At 60.3% G+C, this 26,573-nt stretch overlaps 1 protein-coding gene across 1 annotated transcript in view; it reads right to left on the bottom strand.

Moving 5' to 3' along the window:
* Positions 1 to 2,256: 2,256 nt before the first annotated feature.
* Tom1 (target of myb1 membrane trafficking protein) overlaps positions 2,257 to 26,573 on the bottom strand; it is a 29,713-nt gene continuing 5,396 nt past the window's right edge. Inside the window, exons 2-15 of the mRNA XM_076855099.2 lie at positions 19,891 to 19,975; positions 17,510 to 17,588; positions 16,501 to 16,650; positions 16,074 to 16,208; positions 15,819 to 15,965; positions 14,754 to 14,870; positions 12,320 to 12,453; positions 10,967 to 11,000; positions 10,561 to 10,654; positions 9,434 to 9,554; positions 6,233 to 6,308; positions 4,316 to 4,375; positions 3,105 to 3,144; positions 2,257 to 3,030 (exon numbers count right to left, since the gene is read on the bottom strand). Coding sequence (XP_076711214.1) covers positions 2,879 to 3,030; positions 3,105 to 3,144; positions 4,316 to 4,375; positions 6,233 to 6,308; positions 9,434 to 9,554; positions 10,561 to 10,654; positions 10,967 to 11,000; positions 12,320 to 12,453; positions 14,754 to 14,870; positions 15,819 to 15,965; positions 16,074 to 16,208; positions 16,501 to 16,650; positions 17,510 to 17,588; positions 19,891 to 19,975 — 1,424 coding nt within the window. The 3' untranslated portion in view covers positions 2,257 to 2,878. The remainder of the gene's footprint in view (positions 3,031 to 3,104; positions 3,145 to 4,315; positions 4,376 to 6,232; positions 6,309 to 9,433; positions 9,555 to 10,560; positions 10,655 to 10,966; positions 11,001 to 12,319; positions 12,454 to 14,753; positions 14,871 to 15,818; positions 15,966 to 16,073; positions 16,209 to 16,500; positions 16,651 to 17,509; positions 17,589 to 19,890; positions 19,976 to 26,573) is intronic.

Here is a 26,573-nt window from a genome sequence, read left to right as displayed (position 1 = left end):
CCCTCCCACCCCGGCTGCTCCTGTGGCTGGGATGAAGGCAGCTGGACGCCCTTGGAGCAGCCTAGATGAGGAAGAGGGCAGTCACATTCTCTGGTTCTCACCTGCTGGGGAGAAGGCAGAGAGGTGGCTCTGAAGGGAGAGACCATATAGGAGAGCTGGGAAGATGAGCCGGTGTCCCTGAAATTACCCAGGACCAGGGGGCAGTGCTCTGGACCGGGTGTCCGGAGCAGGGGCCATGCTGGAATGGACAACGCGAATGACTCTTTGTGGCCGGGCGCTGTGCTATCTGTTCGCTCAGTCAACCTCCAGACCCCCGTGATGGAGCAACTGTTATTAGCCCATTTTATGCATGAGGAAACTGAGGCAGAGAGGTAAGTCATTCACCTGACCACACACAGCTCAGAAGAGGCTGCATTAGGATTTGCTGTTGGGTGACAGCTGGAGAGGTCAGGACGTGGACAGTGACATGGCAGGAGGTAGAGGGGTCACTGTCCAGGTCCAGGGTGGGGCTCTGCCAGCCCAGAGAAGGCAGGAAGGAGGGCAAGGGTGGAGGTTCTGCAAGAGCTCCTGGGTGGCTCAGGTGAGCACTTCCTTACAAGCCTGGGCTGCCCTCAGGGGCCTGGCTTGGCCCTCACCTCCAGCACAGTGGCCCCACATCTGGGTGTCAGCCTTTCCTCCATGGGGCCAGATTGTCCACCCAGTTGGGCCCTAGGAGGGAAGGAACTAGCCCCACCGAGGGTCCCTGGGCAGCACACCAGTGCCGGACAGGCTGTGTGTAGCTCGCCAAGTTGGTCCCAGCCTCCCTGCTCTGAAGGAGAAACCAAAGCTCCAGGAAGTCGGGGACACCCAAGACCTGCAGCTCAGCCCCTCCCTGATGCATCATGTCCCTGGCCTGCGGTGGCCTTCCAGTTGTGACCAGGACCAAGGGGACAGTCACACTCCTTCATGCTACCCCGTGGCACAGGTGGAGGCCCCTCTGCCGCCCAAGGCCCCACCAGGCAGCTGCTCCTTTCTCATGGGGCACGATCTCGCTGTTGTAGGATGGGGACTCAGCCTGGCCGTTCTGATGGCCTCCTGCCAGGGCCTCCCTCACCACCGCCCAGCCCCGCAGCCTCCTCTCTGGAGGAGGAAAGCTCCCTGCAGCCAGGGCTGTCTCAGCCAGCGGGAGCCCAGGGACCCCACGGGGCCCTTTCTGTCTGCACCCCAGCTCTCTGGCTCCACCTCCGCCGGCCTCCCAGCTCCCGGCTTGGTGCTGGCATCCAGTGACCCTGTCCTTCATCTCACAGCGGAACAGCTGTCGGGTGTCCTCATTGCCTCTGTCCTGCAGGAGCACCATGTCCTCAAGCTTCCCTCCTCCCCAGGCCCACACCTGGGCACAGCGGGGTTCAGGGAACCCGGTCACAGGTGGAACCAACCACTGCAGTTTTAGCCCCTGGCGGGGCTGGGGGCCCTGGAGCCACCCGTGGAAGTTTCCTTGAGCTTCCTGGTGGCCACAGAGAAGAGGCAGCTTTGGTTTTGATCCTCATGAAATCACCATTCCCCTAAAGGCTCCACTGAGGAGAGACTGAGGGAGCAGGCCGTAGGGAGCGGGCAGGGCAGGTGGGCTGCAGGGTGAGGGGACCAGGGTCCCTCTCTCCCATCAGTCAGTGCCTAACTCGGCTGGCGCTGCCTCCCGGAGCCTCAGTCTCCCCACTGCAAGTGGTGTTCGACGCACGGTCCCCACAGGGATGTCGTGAGAAGTGGCCAAGACAGGCCAGGTGTGACGGGGCCCTGGCTCATCTGCAAGCCCTGAAGCTTGGCCTGGACCATGAGTTGTCCTGGGGGCAGCACTGCAGGCCTGCATGGGGGACAGGGTGGGCCTGGGGTCCGTGGGGCCTGCCTCAAAGCCGCTTTCTTTGCCTCCGCTGTGCCTGCAGGCCTGGGCCACATCTGATCTGCCACATGCCCAGCTCCAGGCCACGCCTCAGAGCACAGGTGCCACCCAGACAGCAGCTGGAGCAGGAGCTGCCCACACAGCCTGGCCACACTCGGGAGCCCAGCCCCGCAGACCTAGGTGTGCTGACACTGCTGCTCTCCGCAGGCGGGTCAATCTCGGGCCCTGGTGCCAGCTCTTCTGACCACCACCAACAGGGCTGGACCAGAGGGTGCCTAGAGCCCACAGCAGGCCCTCCTGGGGGCCTGGTGTGGAGTCTGGACCCAAAAAGGTGGTGCCCCAAGACCCAGGCGCTCTGCTGCTCAGAGTGACGCAGCCAGCAGGGTGGTTTTCTCTTTATTGGAGGGTACAAAAGGCACCTCGCCCTGTACGAGGGATCTTCCAACAGGGCATGGGGCTGCCGGGAGACAGAGAGGAAGGGAAGGTAGTGAGGGCGTGGGGTCCCGGGGCGCCAAGGCCTCATCTTGCAGCTGTGGGCTGGCGAGGCCTTGCCCCTAGGGTGGGTGACCTACTCAGACAGCAGCTCAGCACAGCCTCCGCCCTGGCCCTGCACAGCCAGCCAAGGCCTCCGAGCCCCCCGAGGCACTGGGAATGGGTAAGGCCTCAGCGGGCAGTGTGGGCTCCAAGGCTCCTCTGGGGACAGGACCAGGATGGGGATCGCCCAGGAAAGGAGAGCCACACTGGGGCACCAAGCAACCAGGCAGCTGCCTGGAGCCCCCCAGTTCCCAGCAGCTGCGGTGGCTAGTGTGGGGAAGGGGCGGAGCAGCCGGGGTTCAGTGGAGAGCCAACCCTGTCCCCAGTGCATCCCGCCGTCCCCCTCCCCGGAGTAGCACGGCCTAGCTCTATCCTCACGGAAAGAGGGGTACCCAGCCACAGCACTGACGGGGGAGGGAGAGCCCAGGGCAGGGAGCAGCAGGCCCTGGGTGGAGGGCGCCCAGCCCTGGCTCATAAGGCAAACAGCATGTCCTCGTCCTTCTCCTGGGTCTTCTTTCGAGGGACTGCGCCAGGAGGGGGTCCTGGTGGGCCCTCGGCTGAGGGGCTGAGATTGGGCAGCCGCTCGGCAGCTTTGGCCCGTTCTTCCAGGAACTTGTCAAACTCTAGTGGGAGAGAGAGAGGGGTGGGCTGGGAGGCAGGTCCCTGGGGGACGGGGGTGGGCGAGAGGGGGTACTACCTTCACTGGTGACGCCCGTGGGCTCCTCGGCATTATTGCCCTGAAGAAGAAGGAGACAGAGGTCAGAGGGCCACCGGGGCTCATCCATCCAGCACGGCCCTGTGGAACTGGCCTGGGTGACACACCTGGCTCTGACCCTGGCCAGCCCAGGACCGGGGCCCGGGGCCCCACTCCACTGAGCTGCAGGTCTTGGGTGTCCCCGACTTCCTGGAGCTTTGGTTTCTCCTTCGGAGCAGGGAGGCTGGGACCAACTTGGCGAGCTACACACAGCCTGTCCGGCACTGGTGCTGCCAGGGACCTCGGGGGGGCTGGTTCCTTCCCTCCTAGGGCCCAACTGGGTGGACAATCTGGCCCCATGGAGGGAAGGCTGACACCCAGATGTGGGGCCACTGAGCTAGAGGTGAGGGCTGAGGAGGGGCTGGGGCATCTGCCCCCAGACAGGAGGCCCCGAGTCCTCGCCCCTGGCTGACTTGGGCATGGGCCTGGTCTCTCCACTGGCAGAAACAGTCTCTGGCCCGAAGTTCCAGATTCTTGTCTGGTCCTTGGTGCTCAGAGAGGTGGGTGATGGATACTGGGGTAGGAGCCCTGGTCACTCCTGCTCCTTCTGGTCTCCAGGGGCAGGGTCGCAGGGCTTGGGGGCGTGGACGCCTGCCCCGGTGCCTCCATTAGAGACGAGTGGCGAATTGCCCTGGGCTGGGCCCCTGTAGCTGCCCGACAGTCTTCTATCTATGCAAGGGGGCAAGCTTGTCTCCCTGACAGTGGCTGAAGTCTCCATGAGTGCTGCAGGGACGGTGACCGGCACCGCCGGTTCCTTGTTGGTCTCTCAAGCTGATCGTGTCTCCCCTGGGGGGCTGATACCCCCTGGGGCCTCACACCAGGATCAAGAACCTGGAAGGGTGCCGTGCCAGGGGGAGGCAGATGGTGGCCAGGAACGGGGACCAGATGTTCACCCTGGTCCCTCTGGGGGACAACTCTACCCTCATCTTTTTAGTGTGTGAGGTGCTGGGATTGAACCCAGGGCCTTGTGCATGTGAGGCAAGCGCTCCACCAGCTGAGCCGTGTCCCCAGCCCTCTACCCTGTCTCGTGGCCGCTCCTTCTTTCCTTTTTAGTGCGGCACTGGGCGTACTTAATGGGGGGGGTCTGTTGTTGCACGTTCGTTTGGGGCCGTTCAGTCTTCAGGAGAAAAATGGGATTCCCCGCCAAGACTTACCACGTCAGCAGACAGCCACTGCTCTATGTCCTCCATGAGGCAGGCCTGGGTGACAGGGATCTGGAAGGAAAGGCAGGGGTGAGTCTGGGAGGGGCAGTGCTCTGGGTGACCAGGCAGAAGCCCCAGGGTCCACCAGCTGGGTGGCAGTGGCCGTCCCCATGCCGCCTGAGCTGCTGCTTCCTTAGACGGGCACTTCCGCTGAGGCAGAGACCCTGGGATTCCCTCCTTTGAGAGCGCAGGACCCACCACCTGCCTGTGCCCAGCTGGGGAGGGGTGCCCGACCAGGAGACCAAGCAGGGGACGGGGACGGGGTACTGGAAGCTGGATTAGGCCAGGTCAGGGGGAGCCGCTCCCCCGAGTTCTGACACGCCAAGGGCACAGTGGGGCTCCAGGCTGGGGAAGCACCCTGCAAAGGCCCAGGGCAGGGACTACCCTGCCCACAGATTCTCCGAAGTGAGGCCCAGGGAGGGAGCAGAGGTCTCTCTCTAGCCATCAAGGCGGGGGCAGGGACAGGGTCGGTGGCTAGGCACCACCAGGTCCTGTCCCCTGGCACCTGCACAGACTCAGCTGATGACAGAGGGGAGCGGAAGGGCCTGGGAGAAGTGAGGTGCTGGGTGGACCAGGCAGTGGGTGGAGGGTGGCACTCTAGACGGGGACATTTCAGTTTGGACCTCAAGGATATGGTCTCTGCCACAGGGCAGTGGTTTCCTTCTCTATCTATTCTGCAGCTGCGGGTCATGGGCACAGACTTGGAGGCTGGCTGGTCCTCAGAGCAGCGTGACTCCTGGCAGCCTGCGGAGCACCCTTGCGCCTCGTGCCCTCACCTGCAGGAGCACCGCCCTGGGGCTGTGATGGGGTGGGGGAAGAGGGGATGGGGGTGGGGGGTGAGGCCCACGGAGCGCTCACATGGCGCCTGTGCGGAGCCGGGGTTCAGGGGCCGTGAGTTGCTGCTTGACCAGTTTCAGAGAGAGGGAGAGTGAGTCTCTCCAACCAAGCCCAGCGTAGTCTCCAGCCCTGTCCCCCAGCCCAAGGGCCCACTGGGAGGAGCAGAACACAGAGAGAAGGCAGGGCTGGCTGCCAGCAGCAGGGGCTCCACTGCCCGCGCTGCCTGGGGAACCCCGACAGCCAGAGCGGAGGGAGCAGGACGGTGCCGAGTTGTGGCCAGCCCAGCCAGGAGTGGCCTAAGCCAGGAGTGGCCTAAGCCACAGCCCCTTGGTGTGTAAAAGTGCTGAGGGGTGGCAGGTGCCACCGCACAGACCGGAGGCCCTGGACTCCCTGCTGGGTCCCGCCGCCCCTGCTCTCTGCGTGTCTCTGGGTGACTTGCGAATGGCTCAGAAGCTGAGACACAGAAGGGAGGGCCCAGTCCCCAGGAGTCGCTGGGCTCCTGCCTTTCCTGCTGGCCTGGGGACAGGCTGGATGACTTCCGCAGCCCAAAGGGTGTCCAGTTCCCTTCTCAATCCTTTTAAAATCAAAGTCAGATAAATGTCCCTCCTGATCTCAGCACCTTCCAGTGACTTCTACCTCACCTCGGGCAGAAAGCAGTCCTCCCAGCCACCCCCAGGCCCTGCCACCTCACATTTCCTCTCCCACCGCTCGGCCCCACCTGGCCTTGGAAGCGGTCATGACCCTGTGTCGCCCCTGGCCCTGGCTTCTCCAGCTTCCTGCTGTTCCCAGCAGCTCCCGGGAGCCCTGCCCTGGCCTACGGGAAGGGGTTCTCACACTGCCGGACGCACAGGCAGAGGTACAAGGGTTGTGCCTGGAGCTGTGTCCTCAACTGTCCACTGGGAATAACTGCGTTAGCCACATAGGACCACTGGAGAGCCAGAGGGGGAAAGGCTGTGGACTCTGGGCCCAGAACCCAGCAAATAGCAGGCCCGCCTTTGGGAAGGTACCCGGTGGGACTGGCCCTCTGCTTACCCCTCCAGTGCTCTGCTGCCGGGCGTCCAGGGCTCCAGCCAGGCCATCTGTTGCTTGCGGGGCTTCATACTTGACCCTGAAACACAGAGGCATTTGTGGCCATCAGGTGCTGCCCTGACCACACCAGGCTTGGGCGGGAGATGAGCTGGACTTGGAGTCCCTGTGTGGACTTGGGTGGGGCCTGGGCAGGGGCAGGACCACAGGGCAGGTGTGGGCTGAGGGCTCCTCCTCCCAGGCCTCCCTGCTGCTGTGGTGGGGCCGTCCAGGGCAGGCACTGGGACCTGCCCTGGTGTGGAGAGGGTGGTTGTTCCCACTCTGGACAACGGTGAGGAGATCGGACTCTGCCTGCGCTGGCCCAGCTTCCAGGGGAGGAAGTGAGCCACTGGCCCAGCCCAGGAGAAAGCCCGGCGCAGTTAGGGCTCAGGCTGCCCCGGTGAGGGGCACTGCTGCTCTGCTGAGGTGGGGACTCGGGAACTGGAGCCCCCACATGGAACGGGTGCGGTGCCAATGTGCCTTCCTGGGAATGCGGTAGGTCTCACTGAAAGGGGCTTCATTTTTTTTTTTTTTCTTTTTTTTGGTGCTGGGGATGGAACCTGGAGGTGCTCTATCACAGAGCTGCATCCCCAGCTCTTTTCTTTAAATTTTAAAAAAAAATTTGAGAAAGGTCTGGCTAAAATGTCCAGGTTGGCCTCAAACCTGTGATTTTCCTGCCTCAGGTTCCCAAGTCACTGGGATTATAGATGTGGCTTGAAAGAGGCTTATTTTTTAAAAAAAATTAAAACCATTTTTATTTTTTATTTTTGGAACTGGGGATTGAGCCCAGGGGCGCTTAACCACTGAGCCACATCCCCAGGCATTTTTTTTTTTTTTATATATTTAATTTAGAGACAGGGTCTTGCTAAGTTGCTGAGGCTGGCTTTGAACTCATGATCCTCTTGCTTCAGCCTCCTGAGTTGTTAGGAGCCCAGGTGTGTGTCCCTGCACCCGGCTGAAGGGGGCTTCTTGGGCAGACCCCCATGTCCCAGAAGCACTGCTACACACCGTCCCCCAGAAGGCGCAGCAGCTGGTGGAGTGCAACTGTGGGCTGGCTCATCCTGTCCCTGGTAAGTGACGATTTGCAGGGCCGTCCAGAGCCAACCTTGAGGCCAGCGTGGCCTAGGGGTGTGCTCATTCCCTTAGCATCCTTGGCTAAATCTGGCAAGAGCTGATAAGGACACGATGCCAAGGATCACACACCCTGACCCAGAGGCAGCTGCTAGTGGGGGGCGGGCAGCAGCCTGGATGCCACCTCTAAGATATGCCACGTGCATGTGGGAAGGGCTGGGTGAGGCACGCGGCCTGGGAGACTAGAGAACCCTGCTTCCCTTCACTCCAAAGAACTCTGTGTTCTTTCCTGATTCCTTCTCGCCCTGCCCCTCTCTCCCCCACAAGGAGTAGCCTGAAGCCCGAGGCTCAGCTGTGCTGGGACCGGCCCTGCAGCAGCAAAGGGCAGCACAGACTGTAGAGCGGCCCTCGACCTCCTGGGCAGAGGTTGGCTGCCCCAGGCCAGCGCAGAAGGGAGGAGGGCCTCTCTTCAGATGGTTCCAGTGAGGCTGCTGGGCAGGGGACAGACGGGGCCACTTGGTAATACACTCATCTAAGAGCTCCAGGCCGGGGTGCTTCCTCCCCTTCCCCCAGCCCCTCGCCTTGTCTGTCCTTGGGCGCCCTCTGCAGAGCTGCCCGCCCTGCTCTGTGCCCATAACGCCCACCCCTCCTGCAAGTGCTCCCAGAGCACAAGCAGCAGCCGCAGCACAGGCCACTCTCCCGGGGAGACTGCCCCTGCAGAGCAAGCTCCAGGTGCCATCTTCCCTGTCCCCAGGGCCTGTGCCCTGGAGGAACAGCCCAGTGAGAGCACCCTCCAGATAGGCTGGCACCGGAACACTCAGACACACTCTCCAGTGTGCCAGGGCGGCTGTCCCTGGGGCCTGTGTGCACGGGCCACCCCACAGTGGCAAGTCCCCCCTGACCCATTAGCTTCCACCTGCACAGCAGCCTCAGTAGCGTCCCTAGCTCCATGGCAACCGCGAGCTGCAGGCCTGGGGCACCTGGGCTTGAGTGTGTGCACTCTACCAAAGTGAAGCCAGCCTGCGGGGCATGGTGACGACACGCACCTCCAGTGACAGCTACAGCTACTCAGAGGCTGAGGCAAGAGGACTGAAAGTTCAAGGCCAGCCTTGACAACTTAGCAAGATGTCTCAAAAATTTTTTTAAAAAGGGACCAGGGATGTTACTCTGTAGCTCAACGATAGAGAGATCACCTTGCCTGTGTGAGGCCTGGGTTCACCCAGTACCAAAACCAAAACAACACAAAAGACAGAGCTGCTCGAGGCCCAGGGCTGGCTCTGGTTGGGGGCAGGGCAGGGAACACCCTGGATCCAGGTTGTGGAATCCTAACTGGGAGGAAGGGCCCCTCCTGCTGGCCGTGGCCATCAGACTGGACCTGGATTTGCTGGTGTGGGCAGGGGATCAACACAGAGTACCCAAAGCCAAGTAGCAGCAGCTCAGAGGATCTTAATCTAGAACTTTCCTTGGCTGTAAGAATCCTGGCTGCCCACAGCTCAATCCGGGTGGTCATAAGCAAAGGGATGAAGAGGCCACTAAGGGAAATGCTTCCCGGACAAGCCCGTGGGGGGCCAGTCTGGGAGAAGCCTCGGCTGCTGAAAGCAGGTCCCCAGAATGGACCGCGGGCAGGAAGGGCAGCCCACCTCTGTCCAAGGCGGGCAGGCGAGTGGGCCACAGGGCTCCCCTGAGAGCAGGGCGGCTGGGCCTGAGAGCCCCGAGGGCTCACTAGGGAACTTCCCTGGCCTCTGGGGGACGGGGCTGGGGACAGTTTTGGAACCAGACAGCCCTGGGCTCCCAACCGAGTGACACCAGACATCAGTTGCCTGGCCTGACCCAGTCCCTCGGTGCCTCAGTTGCCCTCTGACCAGATGATGTCAGACTGAGGCAGAGGCGGTCCCTGTCTGTAAGCTTCCCTTCTGGGCCGGCTCTGCCTGCACAGTCTGTCCCTTGACCACAGGGCTCTGGGGCCATGCCTGACTGATGGACGCATGCCTCTCCTCCCCGTGTGCCCACCACCGCGCCAGGTTCAGGGGTCCTGAAAGTCCCTCTCCTGACAGAGGCCCTGCCTGCGGGGGACCAGGGCAGGGCTGGGCCACTCACTCTTTCCGTTGGTCAGCCAGGGAGCTGCCCCGAGTCAGCGCAAACATGTCAAACTCGTCCTCCAGGTGGCCTGGGGCATCCAGAGACTGCAGGCCAGTCCTCACGCTGCTGGAGCCCAGGTCTACAGGGACAGAAAGGCCACAGGAGGCATCCACCTGTTATCCCCGTGCTTCCCTGCCAGGCCCGGGGTGTGGTGCTGGGGAGCGGCAGGGCAGGGGTGTGGGTGGCAGGTGGAGGGGCAGGTGGGGCGGGGAGCGGGCCACGGCTGGCTGCAGTCTGCTCCTGTCCGAGGTGCAGCACATCACTCCCTGGGAGCTGCAACGAGGGTCAGGAAACAGGGGAGGGGCTGCCCCCTACATCTGCGGGAGGAGGTGGGGGCAGGGCAGACTGGCTTTTCCAACAAGTGTTTCTGGGTGATTCGGGTGGGGTCTGAATGACTTCCTGGGCTTGGCATGAAGCAGAAAGTCAAGAGCATTCAAACCAACCCCATGGCTGGGGCGGGGCTCAGTGGCAGGGCGCTTGCCTAGCATGTGTGAGGCACTGGGTTTGATTCTCAGTATCGCATATAAATAAATGAATAAAATTAAACAAACAAACAATCCCTGGGACAGTGATGACGATGCCACCATTTACCAAGAGTGGTGGGGCTGGGGTGTAGCTCAGCGGCAGAGCAAGTGCCTAGCACGTGACAGTCCTGGGTTCCATCTGCAGTACCACACACAAACCCAGAGTGCCCTCCAGGCCTGGCTCTGGCCTGAGCCTGCGTCAGCTGTGAGCTTGTCCCATCCTCCTGACCCAGGAGGAGGGTCCAGCTCCCTCCTACTGGTCACCAAGAAGCAAGGAGAGGCACAGCGAGTCCAAGTCACTCACCTAAATGCACCCAGATGATTTAGGCCCTGGGACATCAGCGCAGAGGGACACTCACACAGCAGTGGGGTCTCTGACAAGCAGGGCCCAGGGCCTGGGGGACCCCTGGGGCAGCCCCAGTGTTTTGTCCTGAGTGCCAGCCTTGCCATAAGAGCTGGCTTGGGACTGGTTTGGAGGGACACCGTCTGATGCTGGTGACAACGGAAGTGCCCAGGACATCCATGGAGAGGTGCTCTCGCTGAGTCCCCCGCGGAACTTACTCATTCCTGCCAGCTGGGATGAGAGGTTGCCGGTGGCCACAGGGTCAGGGCCCATGTCGATCAGGTCAGCGGCCGGCTCAGCCTCACTTGGGGCCTGGGGGAGGAGAGGCCCCAGTGTCCTCCCGGCCTGCAGCCCCGCTCCCTTCTCCTGAAGCGCTGGCCCGCACTCTTGGCCCCGAGGCTCTGACTGGGAGTCAGGGGGCTTCTCCCCTCCACTTGGGCCCTGCTCAGGGAAGGCCCTGGGCACCAGCTGGTGGCAGAGCTCTATTTGCCATGAAGGGGCAGGGCCCTGAGTTAGGAGACCTCCCTGGGAGCCCGGGGGCAGCTCCATCCTGCCTGGGGTGCTGGGGGAGGCCTCCTCCTCCCATGAACGCGCTCGCTCAGTCGCAGCAAACACGACTTTTACCTTGGCAGTTTGTCCTGTTCGGAACCGTTCAAATCTACAAGACAGAGAAGACCCCAGTCAAGGGGACGGACAGACAGACACAGCTCCAGAGGAGCTCTGCAAACCGTAGGTCTCAGAATCGACTCAGTGGGTCCACGTCAGAGAGCGCCTACAGTCGGTGTGTGCTGTCAGCCGGTCCCCTCCTCCATTTACTAAAGTGTCCCAATTTAAATGGCAGCCATAAGGCCACCTGAGTCATGACCAGCAGCCAACAAGCATGGGTAGAACAGAGGAGGGGACAGGGGCACTGTCCTGTGATACCGTCTTCTCCTCTCACATGCCTGTGTGCGCTGGGCTTGCTGGGATGGTGTGGGAAAGGCGTGGGGTCTGAGCCTGCCTTATGGAGCCACCGAGGGGCTGAGGAGCTGGAGTGGAGGGAGTGGCTTGGGGACACGGGAAGTGGCATCACTTCTGAACTCCTGTCCCCTCGCCTAATGTCTGGGCACCTGCCTCCTAGCTGGGGTTGGGGGTGCGGAGAGGACACTGACTAGAAGCAGCTGAGAACAGAAAGCACTGCACGGGAGAGGCCTGGGGACCGGTGTCAGGGGCCACCGCACAGCCCACCGCCTGAAATGTGGGAGAGGCCCTGCATTCCCCGGGGCCTTGGAGCCAGAGAGGCGGGCAGGCGGGGACGTGGGGCCATTTCAAGTTAGATGGGGCTGGAGGAGGCTGGGTGGCCGGCATCAGGCACCAGGCGCAGGTGTGTGGAGGCCTCCAGGCACTGCCCAATGGACTCAGTCACCACCAGCTGCCACAGATGTGACAAGTGGAGGGCCACCACCTCTCGGGCCCTGCGGCCCTGTCCTCTTCCACAGCAGCAACTGAACGCTCTTTTGGAGAGCTGTGCTCCCCAGTCTCATGTGATCCCGATGGCCTGTCACTGAGAGGCCTTTTCCCCTCCCCTCTGGTGGGACAATGGAGCTAAGCCAGTCTTGGGGCTTCTGAAGCTTGATGAGTGTTTGGGGCTGACGGTGGCACCTGGGACATGGTCCAGGAATCTGTGTCCCCACCTTGACCTCAGATCCCAGAGCTGCCCAGGGGCCATCCTGCCTGTTTACTGGCAGCTTCACTGTCTTGCTCTTCTTTGGATTCTGAGAACTACTTATTTAATAAAGCCTAGAAAATCATTGTCCACGGGCCCAGGGGCTGGAGGTGCGCAGCGGGCAGGGACAGGCTAGACCACCACAGCTGCAGGGCCCATGCTCTTGCCCGGCCTGCCCAGCCCCCGGGGGGACTCCTTGCAGGCCGCAGGCCGCTCCAGGAAGGGCTGAGGGTGTGGAAGGGCGGCTCTCAGGCCCTGGGGAGGGGCACTACCGTTCGTGGCGCAGGAACACGTTGTTGAGATTGTCGTTCACGATGAGCAGCTCCTCGGTCAGCTGCTCGTTGGCGATGCGCGGGATGAGCTCCAGGACCCTCTGCTGCATGGCCCGGCACGTCCGATGAAGCTCCTGCAGGGGCGGAAGTGAGACACATGGTCACTCGGCCCAGCAAGGCCATCCCTCGTGGACAGTGCACCAGCCCTGGCCTGGCTGGCAGGAGGGAGTGGTTTCCAGGGGACGGCTCTTGGTTCTACAAACATGAAGGCACACTTCACTTCCTGGTTTCTATACCAAAATTAATCAAATTAATTGGTCTTGAGACGGGGCCTTGCTATTTTACCCAGGCTGCCCTGAACGCCTGGGTCCAAGTGATCCTTCTGCCTCAGCCTCCCCAGGAGCTGGAACTATCGGCACTTGCCACCTTGCCTGGCTATACCTTGAAATCCAAAGCACAGGCGATCCCAACACGCTAAACGCTGCCGGTTTAACCTGATGTGTGCAGGGTCCAGAAGGAAGTTTCTCCCACTATCTTTGCTTAAAACAAAACTCAAGACTGTTGGGGGCACAAGAGGATGGCTGAACACAGTGTCACCACTTCTTTGGGTGTAGAAAAAATACAATTTGACTCTAGCCGTTATCCACATATGCTGATCATGAATCTTTGCCCCATTATCTTCACTAATTTTTTAACTTGGAATGATTTCAGATTTCCAGCATTGCAGAGAGTGCGAGAGGTCCTGTGCCCGGCACCCAGTTGGACACCTGTAAGAACAAGGTGGTGACACTGGGTGGGGCTGCCAACTCGGCCGCATGCTGGGGCCAGTGTTCCAGGGCCCGCCCACACTGCACTCGGTGGCACGTCACCACTTTCCTTGCGAGTGTCTGGTTTAAACTTACTTGAAGAAAATAAAGAAATGAAAGCCCCCAGCTTTGTAGGTTTGACTTGCAAGACTGTCTGTTCTCTGCCCAGGTTTTACCTGCCGCCAGGTGAACAGGGGCCTCGGTCGTGAAGTGGGGGTGCAGAGAGCCGTGGGGTGTGGCTGATGCGCACTTTCTCTTGGGGGCAGCAGGACCAGGGCTGCTTGCGTGTTGGTTTCGGCTCCTGTGCACCCCGACACCCACCCTCCCCGGCCAGGCCTCCAGGGACTCCTCCTCAGCACTAGCACAGGCAACGGCATCTAAGGTGGCCGTCAACATCTGGAGCCTCTGCTCTTCCCTCCGTGACCAAGCGCTCCGTGGCCTGGTTTCCGTTGTACGTTCTGAGAGAACACAGGGCTATCTATTTAATACAGCCTAGAAAATTCTTTTCTGAGCTTCTCCAGGAAGGCCCTGTGTCGCCTACAACAGGCCTAATTAAGCTGAGTCACTGTCCACAGGCCCAGGGGCTGGAGGTGTGCAGCGGACAGGGACAGGCCAGACCAGTGGGCAGGAAGCAGAGGGGCTGGGAGGCAGCACCGTGGTGGAGCCGGCCTCCCATGAGTGGAGCCCTAGGTTCTACCCTCAGCACCATACTAAAAATAAAATAAAATAAAGGTATTGTGCCCATCTACAACTAAAAAAAAATGTCCTCACAGATCCTGGGACACAGGAGCCAGGCCCCAACGTGTGGGAGCCGTTACGTGTGTCTGCCTGGCCAGCTTCTCCCTCCTGAGTCCCCTAGACCACTCATAGCTACCTTGGCCGGGGACACATGAGCTAGCTGCATGCAGGCCCCTCACCCAGCCCTCAAGTCCAGGTGTCCAGCCAACTCCAACGCTCTCCCACTCCCACAGGGAAGGACTCCTGAGCAAGTCAGCTCCTTAGGCACAGGGAAAAGAGTGACGCAGGTCAGACAAGCACTGAGCGCTCTGTCCCCTCACAGATTCTGCTGACTCCTGGGCCTTGGAGGTCCTCAGCCTTTTTGGTGCTCCTATGAACTGACTTCCACAGGGAGGGGGCCTCTCCCCAGACACAGCCCTCTGTCCAGTGGCACACTGGCTCAGGCCACGCAGCAGTGACCCTCAATGCTCCCACCTGCCTGGGCCCCCCGAGACCCATCTCATCTTAAAGTCCACATGACCCCGCTAAGACGCCCGTCCTGAGCAGTGGCTGAAACCTTCCAGCTCATCCCAGGGCCACCAGGGTGCTGACTGTGGACACGGGGCTGGCGGCTCCATGCAATTCCTCACTTAAGGCTCACATCCAGCCTGTACCAGAAAGGCCACTGTGGCACCTGACAGAGAGGAAACCAAGACAAGAGGGGTTCTTTGGTCCAACAGAAGGGACAGAACTGAGGTCTGAGTTCCCATCTGAGCAGTCCAGAGCCCCTGCTGTCACATTTCCTCTGTGACCTGGAGGTTCCCAGCAAGCCAGGAAGGTTACAGCGTGGTCTGGGAAGGAATGTGGGTGGGCAAAGGGGCAAGGGGCACCTGGGCAGGGCCCTGGCTCACCTGCAGCAGCTCCAGGTCTGCAGGCTCCGCCTGGGTGGGCACCAGCTCCGTCAGCATCTCCGACATCACCCTCACGTTCCCACTCACCATCTCCAGCTCGCTGCGCAGCTTCCCGATCTGAAACCCACGGCCGGGAGTGAGGGAGCAGGGTCTGCAGCCCCTGGTGCCCGGGCGTGACACCGAGGAGCGGCCTGCCTGGCTGGCCCCCTCCCCAGGCAGCCTCGCTGCTGGCTCCCGAGACACAGCCCAGCCTCAGGACCTGTGGTGGGCTTGTCCCCCAGCCCCAGGGCCCCGCACAGGGGCGTTACCAACCGTTGCCATCTCCAAACCCAGGAGCCAGGTCTGGCAGGCAGAAAGGGAAAGGTGCAGGCTGCGGGAAGAGAGGCGCCGTGTGGCAGCAGTGCGCCAGCCTCTCCTGGGCCCAAGGTGGAGCTAACAAGGCCCTGGGGATGGGGGCTCCTCAGGGAGGGGACAGGCTGCAGGCCCTCTCTCTCCAGGGAGAGCTGGGGCTTTCTCTCTCTCTCTCCTAGGAGGATGGGGACTTTGTCCCCCACTCCTTCCTGGGGGACTGGGATTTCTTTCTTGACCTTGGTCTGCTTCAGTGTCCCACTGTGCCACCATCTTGAGCTTAAAACTCAGCTTTAGCAGTTGTCTCAATGACCAAAGGGAGCCAAGGGCTTGGGCTTGGGGGACAGCGTCACAGTAGCCTGAGGTGCAGAGCGAGGTGTCTTCCGTGGCAGGACCTGGGCTCACAGAGGTTTGTACGCTGATCGCCTCCATGAGACCTGCCTGCAGAACCCCTTCCTCACACAACCGAGCACAGCACCACACAAATAAAAGGGGAGCCCGAGGCTGAGGGGCTGTGTACGTCTCTGGTGCTGCCTGGACAGCGTGGTCTGGAAAATGTCAGGTCTCAGAGCTGCCTCCCTCAAGCTGTGTGCCTCTGGTGAGTGAGTTCACTCCCTGAACCTTGCCCTAAAGCGGGAACAGTAGCACCACAGATACTGACGGGCTCCACCCCACACCTGCCTGGACCCAAGGGCTGCTGGGGGCTCGTCTGCCTACCTGCTCCGGGGTTGGTGTGATGGGCGCATCGCTGGGCACTAAGGCTGGGGTGGGCAGAGGGGTGCTGTGCTGGCTCAGCTCCCCTCGCTGATCACTGTCAGAGCCCAGGGAATTCTGTCCTGATGATGTCTCTGAATTGAACACGGTCTAGGGGCAAAAGACAGTTGAGCAGGGCCTCCCGGGAAGGCCAGGCCACGGCAGGACCTGGGGGTGAGCCTGCCCTGCCCAGAATTTCAAAGTGGGGATCCTCCTCACCCTCTGGGGCGTGTGGATGGGTGACAGCATGTCCAGGTCGGTCATGGGGAACTCCAGGCCCTTTCTCCGCAGGTCCTCATAGACGGCGACGACACCTGTCAAATCCGGGGAGCTGCGGAACGCGTCAGCCCAGGACTGAGAGGCGACAAGGGGACATGGCCAGTAACCACTGCTCACCTTCTTCCCTGTGAGCCCACCCACCTGGCGCCCCGCAGGGTAAAGAGGCCCTTTCCCTGACTTGCCAGTCCTCTCATTACCGCCTGCAGCCAGCGAAGGACAGTGACCAGTCTCGCCACACCCACTTCTACACCATCTCCCCAAGCCTTGGTACCGGCCCCCACCCCCAGCCTGGGGCGAGCAGGACTCGGGAAGGAACCCCCCCCACTCCACTCTCCTGGCCCCGCCCCGGGCCCACCCGAGGGCTCACCTGGATGAGGCTCAGCACCTTGTCGTGCACGATGGTGGGCGGGTTGTTCCTGGGCAGGATGGTCCTCACCAACACACTCTCCACGAAGTCCTGGCTGGCCACCAGCACGTGAAAGCGGTGCCCACAGTTCTTCACACAGGTTTCCAAGACCTGAGGGCGAGAGGTGCCCAGGTGTGCCCCAGTTAGAGGAAAGGAAGTGCCCAGACTCCCTCCAGGCTCCTCCTGTGTCCCAGGTGGGAGGAGGGGCAGAAGAGAGGGGACTTCCTAACGTGCGCCACGCCCCGGGATTGTGGAAAACGGGGGGCAACACCAGTACTCAAGCTGTCTCCGGGGCGGGGATGCGCAGGGGCTGGCATGCTGGCTGCAGCCCCTCCTCCACGGGTCAGTGTCCCCTGAATCCTGATGCTGGTCCTCAGCTGAACTGTCTAGAAGGGAGGCGGCTCTCCAAGGTGAAACCAGAACCCGAGCTGCCACACCTGGGGACACTGGTCCTGAGGACCAGTGCTGGGTTCCCTCCCTCGCCTGGTGGGGTTGCCCTTACTTGTCCGCTCAGCCAGACCCTCCTGGGGACAGTGCTGCTGTGAGGGGAGGCTGGGACAGAGCGTGCTCCTTCCTATGCCCAGCCTAATCCCCCTGAAGCCAGGACACCCACTTGTGCCCACCCATTCTGGGGCCTGGACGGGCTCAGGATGGTGGGCAAACCTGTTCTCAGCCCCTGGCACTGCCCTGGGTTCATTTTTTGGGGTGGCAAAGAGTCAGGCAACACCTAATTTCCTGCCACACACCCCCCCCGGGGCTGGGTTTCCTAAGCGCCTGCAGGTTCTCGGTGCCAGTGGCTCGAGGGTGAGGTGGCCTCTGTCTGCTCCACATCACCATCACTTTGCCCTCCAAAGAGGAGCCCAAGGGTGGACCGTCTGCTGGGCCAGAGGGGAACTGGCCTTTAGCAGACTGTGGTCCTGTCGTGTAGTTGATGGAGGGGAGGATGGATGGACAGACAGATGGCACTCACCGTGAGAGCCAGCATCACCTCGTGGAAGTTCTTGTTCCCCACGATTCTCTTCTTCACTGCGCGGAAGGCATCTTTGGGGCTGAGCAGAAGGAAGCAAGAAAGGCTCAGGCAGAGGACCCCCTCCTCATGGAACGGCCCCAGTGCTCCTTCTCCCTGAGCTGTGTCCAGATGTGCTGCTCAGCAGGGCTCCCCGTGCGGGGCCCAGGCCTCCTACTGGACGCTCCCTCTGGGGAGAGGTGCGAGTGCTTGTCCAGAGGCAGAACCACAGGCCTCCCCTGCAGCACCTGAGCCTGGTCTGCACCGCGCCCTGCCCCGCGGCACCTTCCTCACTGAGGCTAATGGCCTGCGGGCAGTGTTCTAATGCCCCGGCCTGGCCGGCCCTCTATCTGTTCATCTGGCCTTCAAGTCTGACCAAGCAGGGACCTGCCAGCCAGTGCTGATCCATCAAGGGTGACCCAGGGAGCCTGGAACCCTGGCACAGGTCCTGGGCAGGAGGGAAGGTGTGGGCAAGGCCTCCAGGGCAGACCAGGTGTGGGGTGAGCTGGGCCAGGGCCAGTGGACAGGTCAGGGCAGGGAGGAGGGAGAGAGGGCCTGGCCCAGAACCTGGCCCAGCAGTTCCATGCAGTGCACCCTGGATAGCTTCCTGCCCTTCCTGGGCCCTTGTGTGGCCACTGCTACACTCTGGGGGTGGAATGACCCCCAGAGGCCCATGTATTAAGGCTTGGTCCCGGGGGTGCTATTGGGAAGCTGCAGAAGCTTTGAGAGGTGGGCTTAGTGGGAGATCTTCAGGTCACTGGGGTGGGTCCCTAGCCTCCTTCTCCCTCTTCTTTTGCTTTTAGGCCACGAGGTGAGCGGTTCTGCTCGGCTCTGGACTCCCGCCACCATGGGCTTGCCTCGCCAAGGCCTAGAGTAACCCCAGAACTGTGAGTCGAAATAAATGTTTTCTCTTAATAAGCTGATTATCTTGGGTACTTTGTTATAGTGATGGAAGCTGACTGGCACAGGTGCCGTTCTGGGGGCCACTCCAGGCTCCAGAGGGACTTGTCTGCTTCTCACAGCATGGCCTGGAGGAAAGGGCAGTTAGCGCGTGCTGTGCACCTGGGTGTCCAGCACCCTGCTGGGAGCCAGGTGGATGACACGCAGGCCCAGGGCAGGCTGCCTTGGCTCACGGCCGGCCCTGAGCCTGCTGACGTCCTGGGGTCAGGAGGAGATGGAGCTTGCTGTCTCTAAGGACTCTGCAGTGACCTCCAGCATCACATCCACAGGGTGCCAGCCTTTCCGGAGGCTCCCCGAGTCCTTCTGCCTGTCTTCTCTCCTGGTCCTGCCCTCTGCCCACCATCCCCCCACTTCACTTTGACGAGCCTCGAGACAAAGTGAGCATCAAGCCACGGAGACGGACACTGGAAGGACCCAGCAGCCTCTGCCTCTCCTGACTGGGCCTCCACTGTGGGGCCTGGTACCTGCAGCCTTCCTCCCATCTCCATGCAGAGTGCGCCTGGCTGAGAAGCTCTGTGCGCTGGCTGAGGGGTCACTAGATCACCCCAGTAAAAACCAGAGAGGAACATGCTGAACACAGGACATACCTGGCTGCCTTCCTGTGGCCACCACACCCCTCCCCGCCTGTCCCTGCAGGGCTTTCCTGAGGACAGTGACCCCTTCCTGCTCCCCTCAGGGACTTGGGCTACCGTTGGAAGGATCTAGAAGAGCTTTGCCACGGAGGACAAAGACCTGGAGAGTGACGGGGCTTGTCCAAGGTCGCGTCACACAGCTGGCTGGCAAACACTAGTCAGAGGAGAGAAGCTGAGACCCTGACCCTCACATCATGTCCCCTGGCAGGGCTCCACAGCACGGGAACACCACGCCCGCTGCCCGACTGCACGGCAAGCGCCGCTTGGACCTGCCCTGCTGTGTCCAGATCTTAGGGAAGTGAACGTGTGGCCCGCGTGCGCTCTTGCTCAGAGGGAGCCCGCTGTCGCTGATGCAGAGTCCACCCCTCAGGATGCAGAAGGGCGCCAGGCCACTTCCTCCTCGCCCTGGGAGCCTCCAGCTGGCCTCGTCCAGGGAGCTGCTGCGGTGTGGAGAGGCGGTGTGGGTGGCAGCATGCAGGGACCTGCTGTGACACGGGACTTTGAACCTCTTTATGTCTCTCAGCCCCCAATAAAGGGACTGGCCTGGATCATGGTCCAAAAATGTTTGAAATGCCACATGGTCACCTAGGTGGGTTCAGAGGACCTGGCAGCCCCTCCCACAACAGGGTCATGAGCTGGGCGGGACTTTGTGGCTGGGATGGTGAGGGGCTGGGCGGGGCTGGCAGGGATACAGGTGTGGGTCCAGCAGGTGTGGACTTCCTGTAGCTGGCCCTCCCGCCTGAGGGTCCTTACCCCTCCTCGGTCTCATTGATGATGTCGCAGATCTCCATGTTGAGGGCCCAGTCCTCGCCCTGCAGGGAGCCGTCTGTAGCCTTCTCTGGGGAGGAAGCAGCCACAAGTCACAGGTGTGCGAAGGCCCGAGTGGGCAAATGTGAAGAATGGGGTGAGGAGGGAGGGGGGACACGAGGCAGACCCTTCTGGACACTTAAGATGGGCCAACTTGACATACGTTAGCCCAGTTGTCACTTGACTCTTGTGGTGGCCACCTGGGGCTGGGGGCACCCCTGCCCTTTGGCAGAAGAGAGGAAACTGTGGCCCACAGTCTGCCAAGTAGATGAGCAGGGCCAGGAATCTAGGGGGCCTGGTCTCAGACTGCTTCTCTTTGACATGGTGACAGGGTCAGTATTCCTGATTTTGTAGAGTCCCCTCTTGACTATATATTGTCTTTGGAGTTGGGAACTATTCACGAGGTTCAAAATGTAGAAATTTCCAGATCAGCGTACAATGGAGAGTAGATCTCTGTGTCCCTGCCCCAGCCCCCACTTCCTAGAGGGACTCACTGTGACCAGCTTCCTCTGCAATCTCCCAGGGACCTTCTTTATATAGGAATCGAGGACGGCACTACCAACAGGTGACCCGGCCTGTCCCCTTTCAAGCCACAGTTTCTGCCCACCGATCAGGCTAATGAAGAACTGCACTGGGACACAGTGGTGGCAAGATGCACAGAGGCACTGCCCTGTGGGCCCAAGACTGGCCCAAGAACGTTCTCAACCAGGTCTGTTGAGGACCAGGAGAGCACCTCTGACACTGGCAGGTTCATCTTTCAGGACATGCCCATGCTGGGCTGGGCACACTCCTGCTTTCAAACTGGGCCTTCCCAGACTCTGGTTTTGAAACCAAACTGACCTCAGTGCCACCCTTGGGTCCTGCAGCCAGACAGATGGGTAGTGGCCCAGGACATGGTCAAGTGGCAGAGGCGGAAGGGCGGAAGGGCATTAGCTCCCCTGGACTGTGGCCAGGGGCAGGGATGATGAAGGGCTCCTTTTTAAAAAAAAAAAAAATTTTTTTAGGTGTAGATGGACACAACACAATGCCTTTATTTTTATGTGGTGCTGAGGATCGAACCCAGGTCCCGACCGTGCTAGGCGAGCAATCTACCACTGAGCCACCACCCCAGCCCTGAAGGGCTCCTTTGAAAGCGCTGACAGATTCGTGCCTCCCACAAGTGTTTACTGAGGGTGGCTTTTATGTGCCACACTCGCCACCTTGAGGACTCACACACTGACAGCCACATGGAGGATCCAAAGGTGCTGAGTGAGTGTCCCTTTGAGCAAAGGGTCCCACCTGCTGCAGGAGGGGCAGTGGACATTCACACATGACACTATCACGTCCCAAACCATGGTGTTGTGTCCCCAGGAGAGGAGAGTGGCCATTATGTTCAGGGTGTGCTGGGGGGTTGGTTGGTTTGGATGAGAGGTGACCCCCAGAAGCTCACGTGTGAGACAACATAAGAAGGTACAGAGGACCAAAGACTGCGTGGTGACAGCCTTAACCCAATCAGTGCCTTAATCCCCTGATAGGAACGGCTGAGTGGCGACTGAGGCTGGTGGGGTGTGGCTGGAGGAGGTGGGCACTGGCAGCTGGCTTTGGGGAAGATACTTTGATTCTGGTGAGTGGAGACCCCTCTCTCTGCTCCCTGACCATCACGTGAGCTGCTTCCCTCTGCCCTCTCTTCCACCATCACGTTCAGCCTCACCTCAGACCCAGAGGAGTGAGCCTGCCGTCTATGGACTGAGACCTCTGAAACCATGAGCCCCCAAATTAACTTCTCCTTTAAAGTTGTTCTCGTCTTGGGGCTGGGGTGTGGCTCAGTGGCAGAGTGCTTGACTAGCACGTGCGAGGCTCTGGGTTCGATCCAGGTATAAATAAAATAAAGATATCGTGTCCATCTACAACTAAAAAATAATGTTTTAAAAAAATTGCTCTGGTCGGGTCTTTTAATCATAGCAGTGAAAAATTTGACTGAAACAGGGGATTTAACAGGCTCCGACTGGGGGACCACTAGAGGCCTGCAGGGAGCCAGGGTCAAGGGAGGGCTTGTGTCCCACAGGCCATGCCCAGTGGCCCTCTAGTCCCATGGATCAGAAATCTTGGAGTCACCCCTAACTCCAGGCTTACGTAGCCTGGCCAATGCCAGCTCCCAGTCTCCTTCCGTCACACCCGTTCCCTTCCTGCTGTCCCCAAGCCGCCACCTGTGGACAGCTGCCTCCGCCTCTCCCTGCTTCCAGTGGGCTCCAGCCCACCCATTCTCCAGGCTGCCCGAGGGAGCATCCTGGAACTCCCGAGCGCCCACACTTCCCCAGCCCCCACCTTCCTCGGCTCCCTGGTCAGCCTGACCTCCAGGACCTTCCACGGTGATGGTTTAACCTCCACAGTGACCTGCAGCATCACCAGCCTGGAGGCGGGTGGTGGCCTCCAGCGCGGGCTGTGGACGCCTAACGCTGCGTCGCTGGCCTGTCTCTCGCTGGGGGCGGGGAGCTCTGCTCGGTCAGCGCTCTGCCCTTCCTGGACCTTTGCTTCCAGTGCCCCCAGCTGAAGCCTCTCGAGACCCCCCAGCACACCCTGAAAATGATGACCCCTCTCTTCTTCTGGGGACAGAGCACTGAGGTTTTGGAAGTGTTGGAGTCATTTTGGAAAGACAGCGACTGTGAAGGGGAAGTGGACATTCCCAGATGAGGGGAATCCCACCAGGAGGCAGCGGGGTGCAGGGGTCCCGGCACGAGTCTGGCGCTCCCCAGTGGGCAGAGCCACTGAGAAGGTGGAGATTCTGGGGCTGGTGTGTGGCTCAGTGGCAGAGCCCTTGCCTAGCATGCGTGAGGCCCTGGGTTCGATTCTCAGCACTGCAGATAGATAGATAAATAAATAAATAAAGTACACTGACAACTGAAAAAAAAAGATGGAGATTCTAGCCGGGAGGCTCAGGAGGCCGAGGCAGGAGGATCACGAGTTCAAAGCCAGCCTCAGAGCTTTAGCTGAGCCCTGGGCGTGGACGGCAGGACTGGGCGTGTGGACTACTTTGGCACCAGCAGGCAGGCGTGCCAATCAAGGGCAGAATTCCAACCCACAGGAATCTGAGGCTGTCATGTTTTTATTTTTAACGGTGACAGTGACCCAGCTATTTTAAGAAGGGGCAATAAGAACACTGATGAACTGGCTCCTGACCCTGACCTGCTGGCAATGCTTCAAGGACAGATGGGCAGCAGGTGGCCCTTGTCTCCCAGCACCCAAGGGAGCCAGACCTGCAAACCCACGCCACTGGGCGGCTCGCTGCTGCCCCGGCCTGGCACTCCCTGGTTTTGGGTCCCGGGATTTTGGGTCAAGTTGGGGGGGCGAGGCCCAGGTTTGAGTGGGTCTGGCAGCCTGTCCCCTCTGTGGTGGGGCTGGCGCAGACACATCCCGCTCAGGGGGCTCCAGGTGATCTTCCTAGCTTGAGGGTGACACCCCTCCCCTCACGACAGTCAGGCCGAGCAGTGGCCCCGACTGCACGTGCGGCACCACGCGGAGCGGCCTGCCTGGAGGGAAAGGGCAGCAAGGCGCAGGCAAGGGAGGGCTGTGACAGGCCTAGAGGAGGGAGGAGACACCACGGTCATGTGGCACCCGCCTCACTCCGGGCAGTTGCTGGGCACCCAGTCCTGGCCTGCTCCTCCTGAGCTGTGCCTAGAATCCCAGGAGACATCCTGGGCTGCCCAGGAGGAGGCCGCCTCTGTGGGAGCTACAGGGAGCCACCGGCCACTTGGCCTTCCCTGCCACCTGGCCACTCCAACAGTTGCCCGCCTCTCCCGGCAGGGCTGGTTCTGGATCAGGCCCATCACCTGCCCAGGCGGGACCGCCACCTGTAAGCTCTTTTTCTTGAATATAATCTAGCCAGAGCTCCTCTGTTTAAACCTCGTCCACGACCCCCAGCTGCCCAAGGGTCACAGACCTGACCTCTTCAGGGACTGTGCTCCCCACCTCCTGGGGCCTGTTCTTCTTCACCTCGGGCTCTATCCGGACTGTCACCCTTCATGCAGGTGCCAACAGTGCATTCTCTCTCCCTCTCTCTCTCTCTCTCACACACACACACACACACACACACACAGGTGCTCAGCACACCCACAGACACAGATGCCAAGCTGAGGGCACGGGGGGCTGGTAGCTTGCCCATGGCCACAGTTTGTGAGCTGCACAGAGTCTCCCCAAGGGATCCCCAAGGTTCATGTCACGGGCCTCTAGAACTGTGTCCAGGACCCACGGAGACGTGGGGGAGTAAAACCAAAGTGGCCTCACCCTCAGTGCAGATGTGGTCCCCTGGGAGGTGAAGTCACTGGACAGGGAGGGCAGGCAGGTGCTGAGTCAGTGGGAGGGCCCAGGAGGCCGCAGAGGAAATGAGCCGCCACACCCACCCCAAGGCCTGTGTCAGCTCGCGGCAGACTGTGTCACGCCTCATCCTGGCCCTGACAACACTGTGAACAATGACAGAATGACTGGCCCCTGCTGAGCCAGTGTCACCACCCTGCACCCCAGCTGCTGGGACGAAAAGGTCTGCTGCTCAGCCGCCCAAGGGCTCCAGGACTCCGCCCGTTCCCCTCCTTGAAGGCCGCCTCCCCCCAACTCTCAGGAGGCGCAGAGGGAGGGTCCCCGTGTGGGGAGCGCGGGACTGAGCCTCCAGGCTGCCCAGGTGCAGTGTGATGTGAGGGTCACCCCGCCCCACCTCCCCCAGGACCGTCCACTGCATTCCACCCACCAACCTCCAGGCAAGGACAGAGTGGGGACGGGGAGTTTAAGGACACCGTGAGCTGCCACACCAACCCCGAGCCCCAGGCTTCTTGCTAGAACAGGGCAGAGGCTTTCTTGGTACTTGCTGCTGAAAGTGGCCCCGATCACGCCTCCTCCATGTCCACCACGGAAGGCCAGCTGTGGTCACTCTGGCATGGACCTAAGTGACAGGGCTTCCCTGAAGTTAGGGGGCGAGGCCCAGGTTTGGGTGGGCCTGGTCCTTCCTCCTGCCTCTTCCCGTGGCTTGGCTTCCCGCCATGCCCGGCCTGCTCAGCCTCCCTCAGGCTCCTGTGCACCCAACCTGCCCTGTCCTAGGAATGTGCCCCCACTTCCCACGCCCCCTCAGGCTCCTAGCCCAGCTCGAGGTGGGTCTCCAGCTCTTCGTACTGGTGGCCCATAGTACGCTGCTCAGGCATAGCTGGCAGCCACTTGGTGGACTCCTAGAAAGACTCTCTGTCTCTCCCACAAGGCCGCGGGTTCCTCCCAAGATGCCCAGTTCTCCTCTGGAGGGCCCTGGCCCAAGGTAACCCTGTAAACCTGCACCACGTGTGTCCCGAGCGGCTGAGCGGGCTGAGGGATTCGCCAGCATGATGCCCCTTTCGAACATTTATTTATTTTTATTGTTATTTATTTAGTTGTCAATGGACCTTTATTTTAGTTAGTTATATACGAGGTGCTGAGAATGGAACCCAGTGCCTCACACACGCTGGGCAAATGCTCTCCCACTGAGCCTGAGCCCCAGCCCCCACCAGAATATTTATTTAGATGAAGTTCTTGCACCTTTTGACACTCATCAATTCCTTGGTAGCTGGTGGGTGGGAATTCTAGTCTTTCTTTCAACTGGAATATTTTTTAAAGTTCCATGTCTCTCTTCCATCGTCCTCCAAATTAATACCATCAGAACTGGGACCACTCCACTCTGGAGGTGGCCTTCCGACTGACTCCCTGGACACAGACTAGCTGCACTGGCCACCAGGAAGCGCAGTCAGGAAAGGAAGCTTGGGAACCTGCACCCTGCCCTCACCTGCACGTGCTGGACGCTGGACTCACTCTTATTAGCTCCCCCGCAAGGACTGACTGTAATGGCCTCACTGCGTTTAAAGACATGCTCACTGGCTCATGGTATTTTGCTTTTCTAATCTCCCTTGCAGCTACTGATGGCCCCCGGACACAGGTGGTACCCCTCAGGGGCTCCTGGGCTCTCCTAGTAATAGACACAGGAAGCTGGTGCCGTTGGTTAAGCTTCTGGTTGCCAGGGTGGATCCAATGTAAGGGGACAGGACCCAGGAGGAGCTGTTACTGATCAGACTCATTCTGGATGGACACGTGTTTACACCAAGGGAAGCCCCAGAGGCCCTTTGATCCTAAGGGCAACAGTGAGGAGGAAGAGTTAGAAGCACGTGGTATGGACCCAGACAAATCCCACTTCAATCCTGGCTTGAGCACCTACTAGCTGAGTGGCCCTTGGTGAATGTCTCAGCCTCTCTGTGTATTAGTCCTTCCGCAGAATAACCGAGCACTCGCCTTCCAGAGCATGTGAGGTGAGAGGGTGCATTTTAAGCACATTTTGTCCACTGAGCACAAAGCACACGCCAAAATGAATGTGATCTGCTACAAAAATATTGTCCACGAATGATCTTTTGAAAGTTTCAAGCACTCCCATAAAAAAGACTTTATATATTCATAGCTAGTGGTAGAGCACTTGCCTAGCATGTACAAGGCCCTGGGTTCAAACCCCACCACTAAAAAAGAAATAAATAAAAAGAAAAATTAATTTAAAATTAAAGAAAGAAGTTACCTATATACAGGGGCCAACTTCTTTTTTCAGCCTGCATCTTGTCTTGAAGGCTATTTCTACATGGAGAGTTCTTTCCAGACCT

This window comes from Callospermophilus lateralis, chromosome 4, assembly GCF_048772815.1.
Source record: "Callospermophilus lateralis isolate mCalLat2 chromosome 4, mCalLat2.hap1, whole genome shotgun sequence".
In the NCBI taxonomy this organism is placed as follows: domain Eukaryota; kingdom Metazoa; phylum Chordata; class Mammalia; order Rodentia; family Sciuridae; genus Callospermophilus; species Callospermophilus lateralis.
This window is presented reverse-complemented; position numbering and strand designations above follow the sequence as displayed.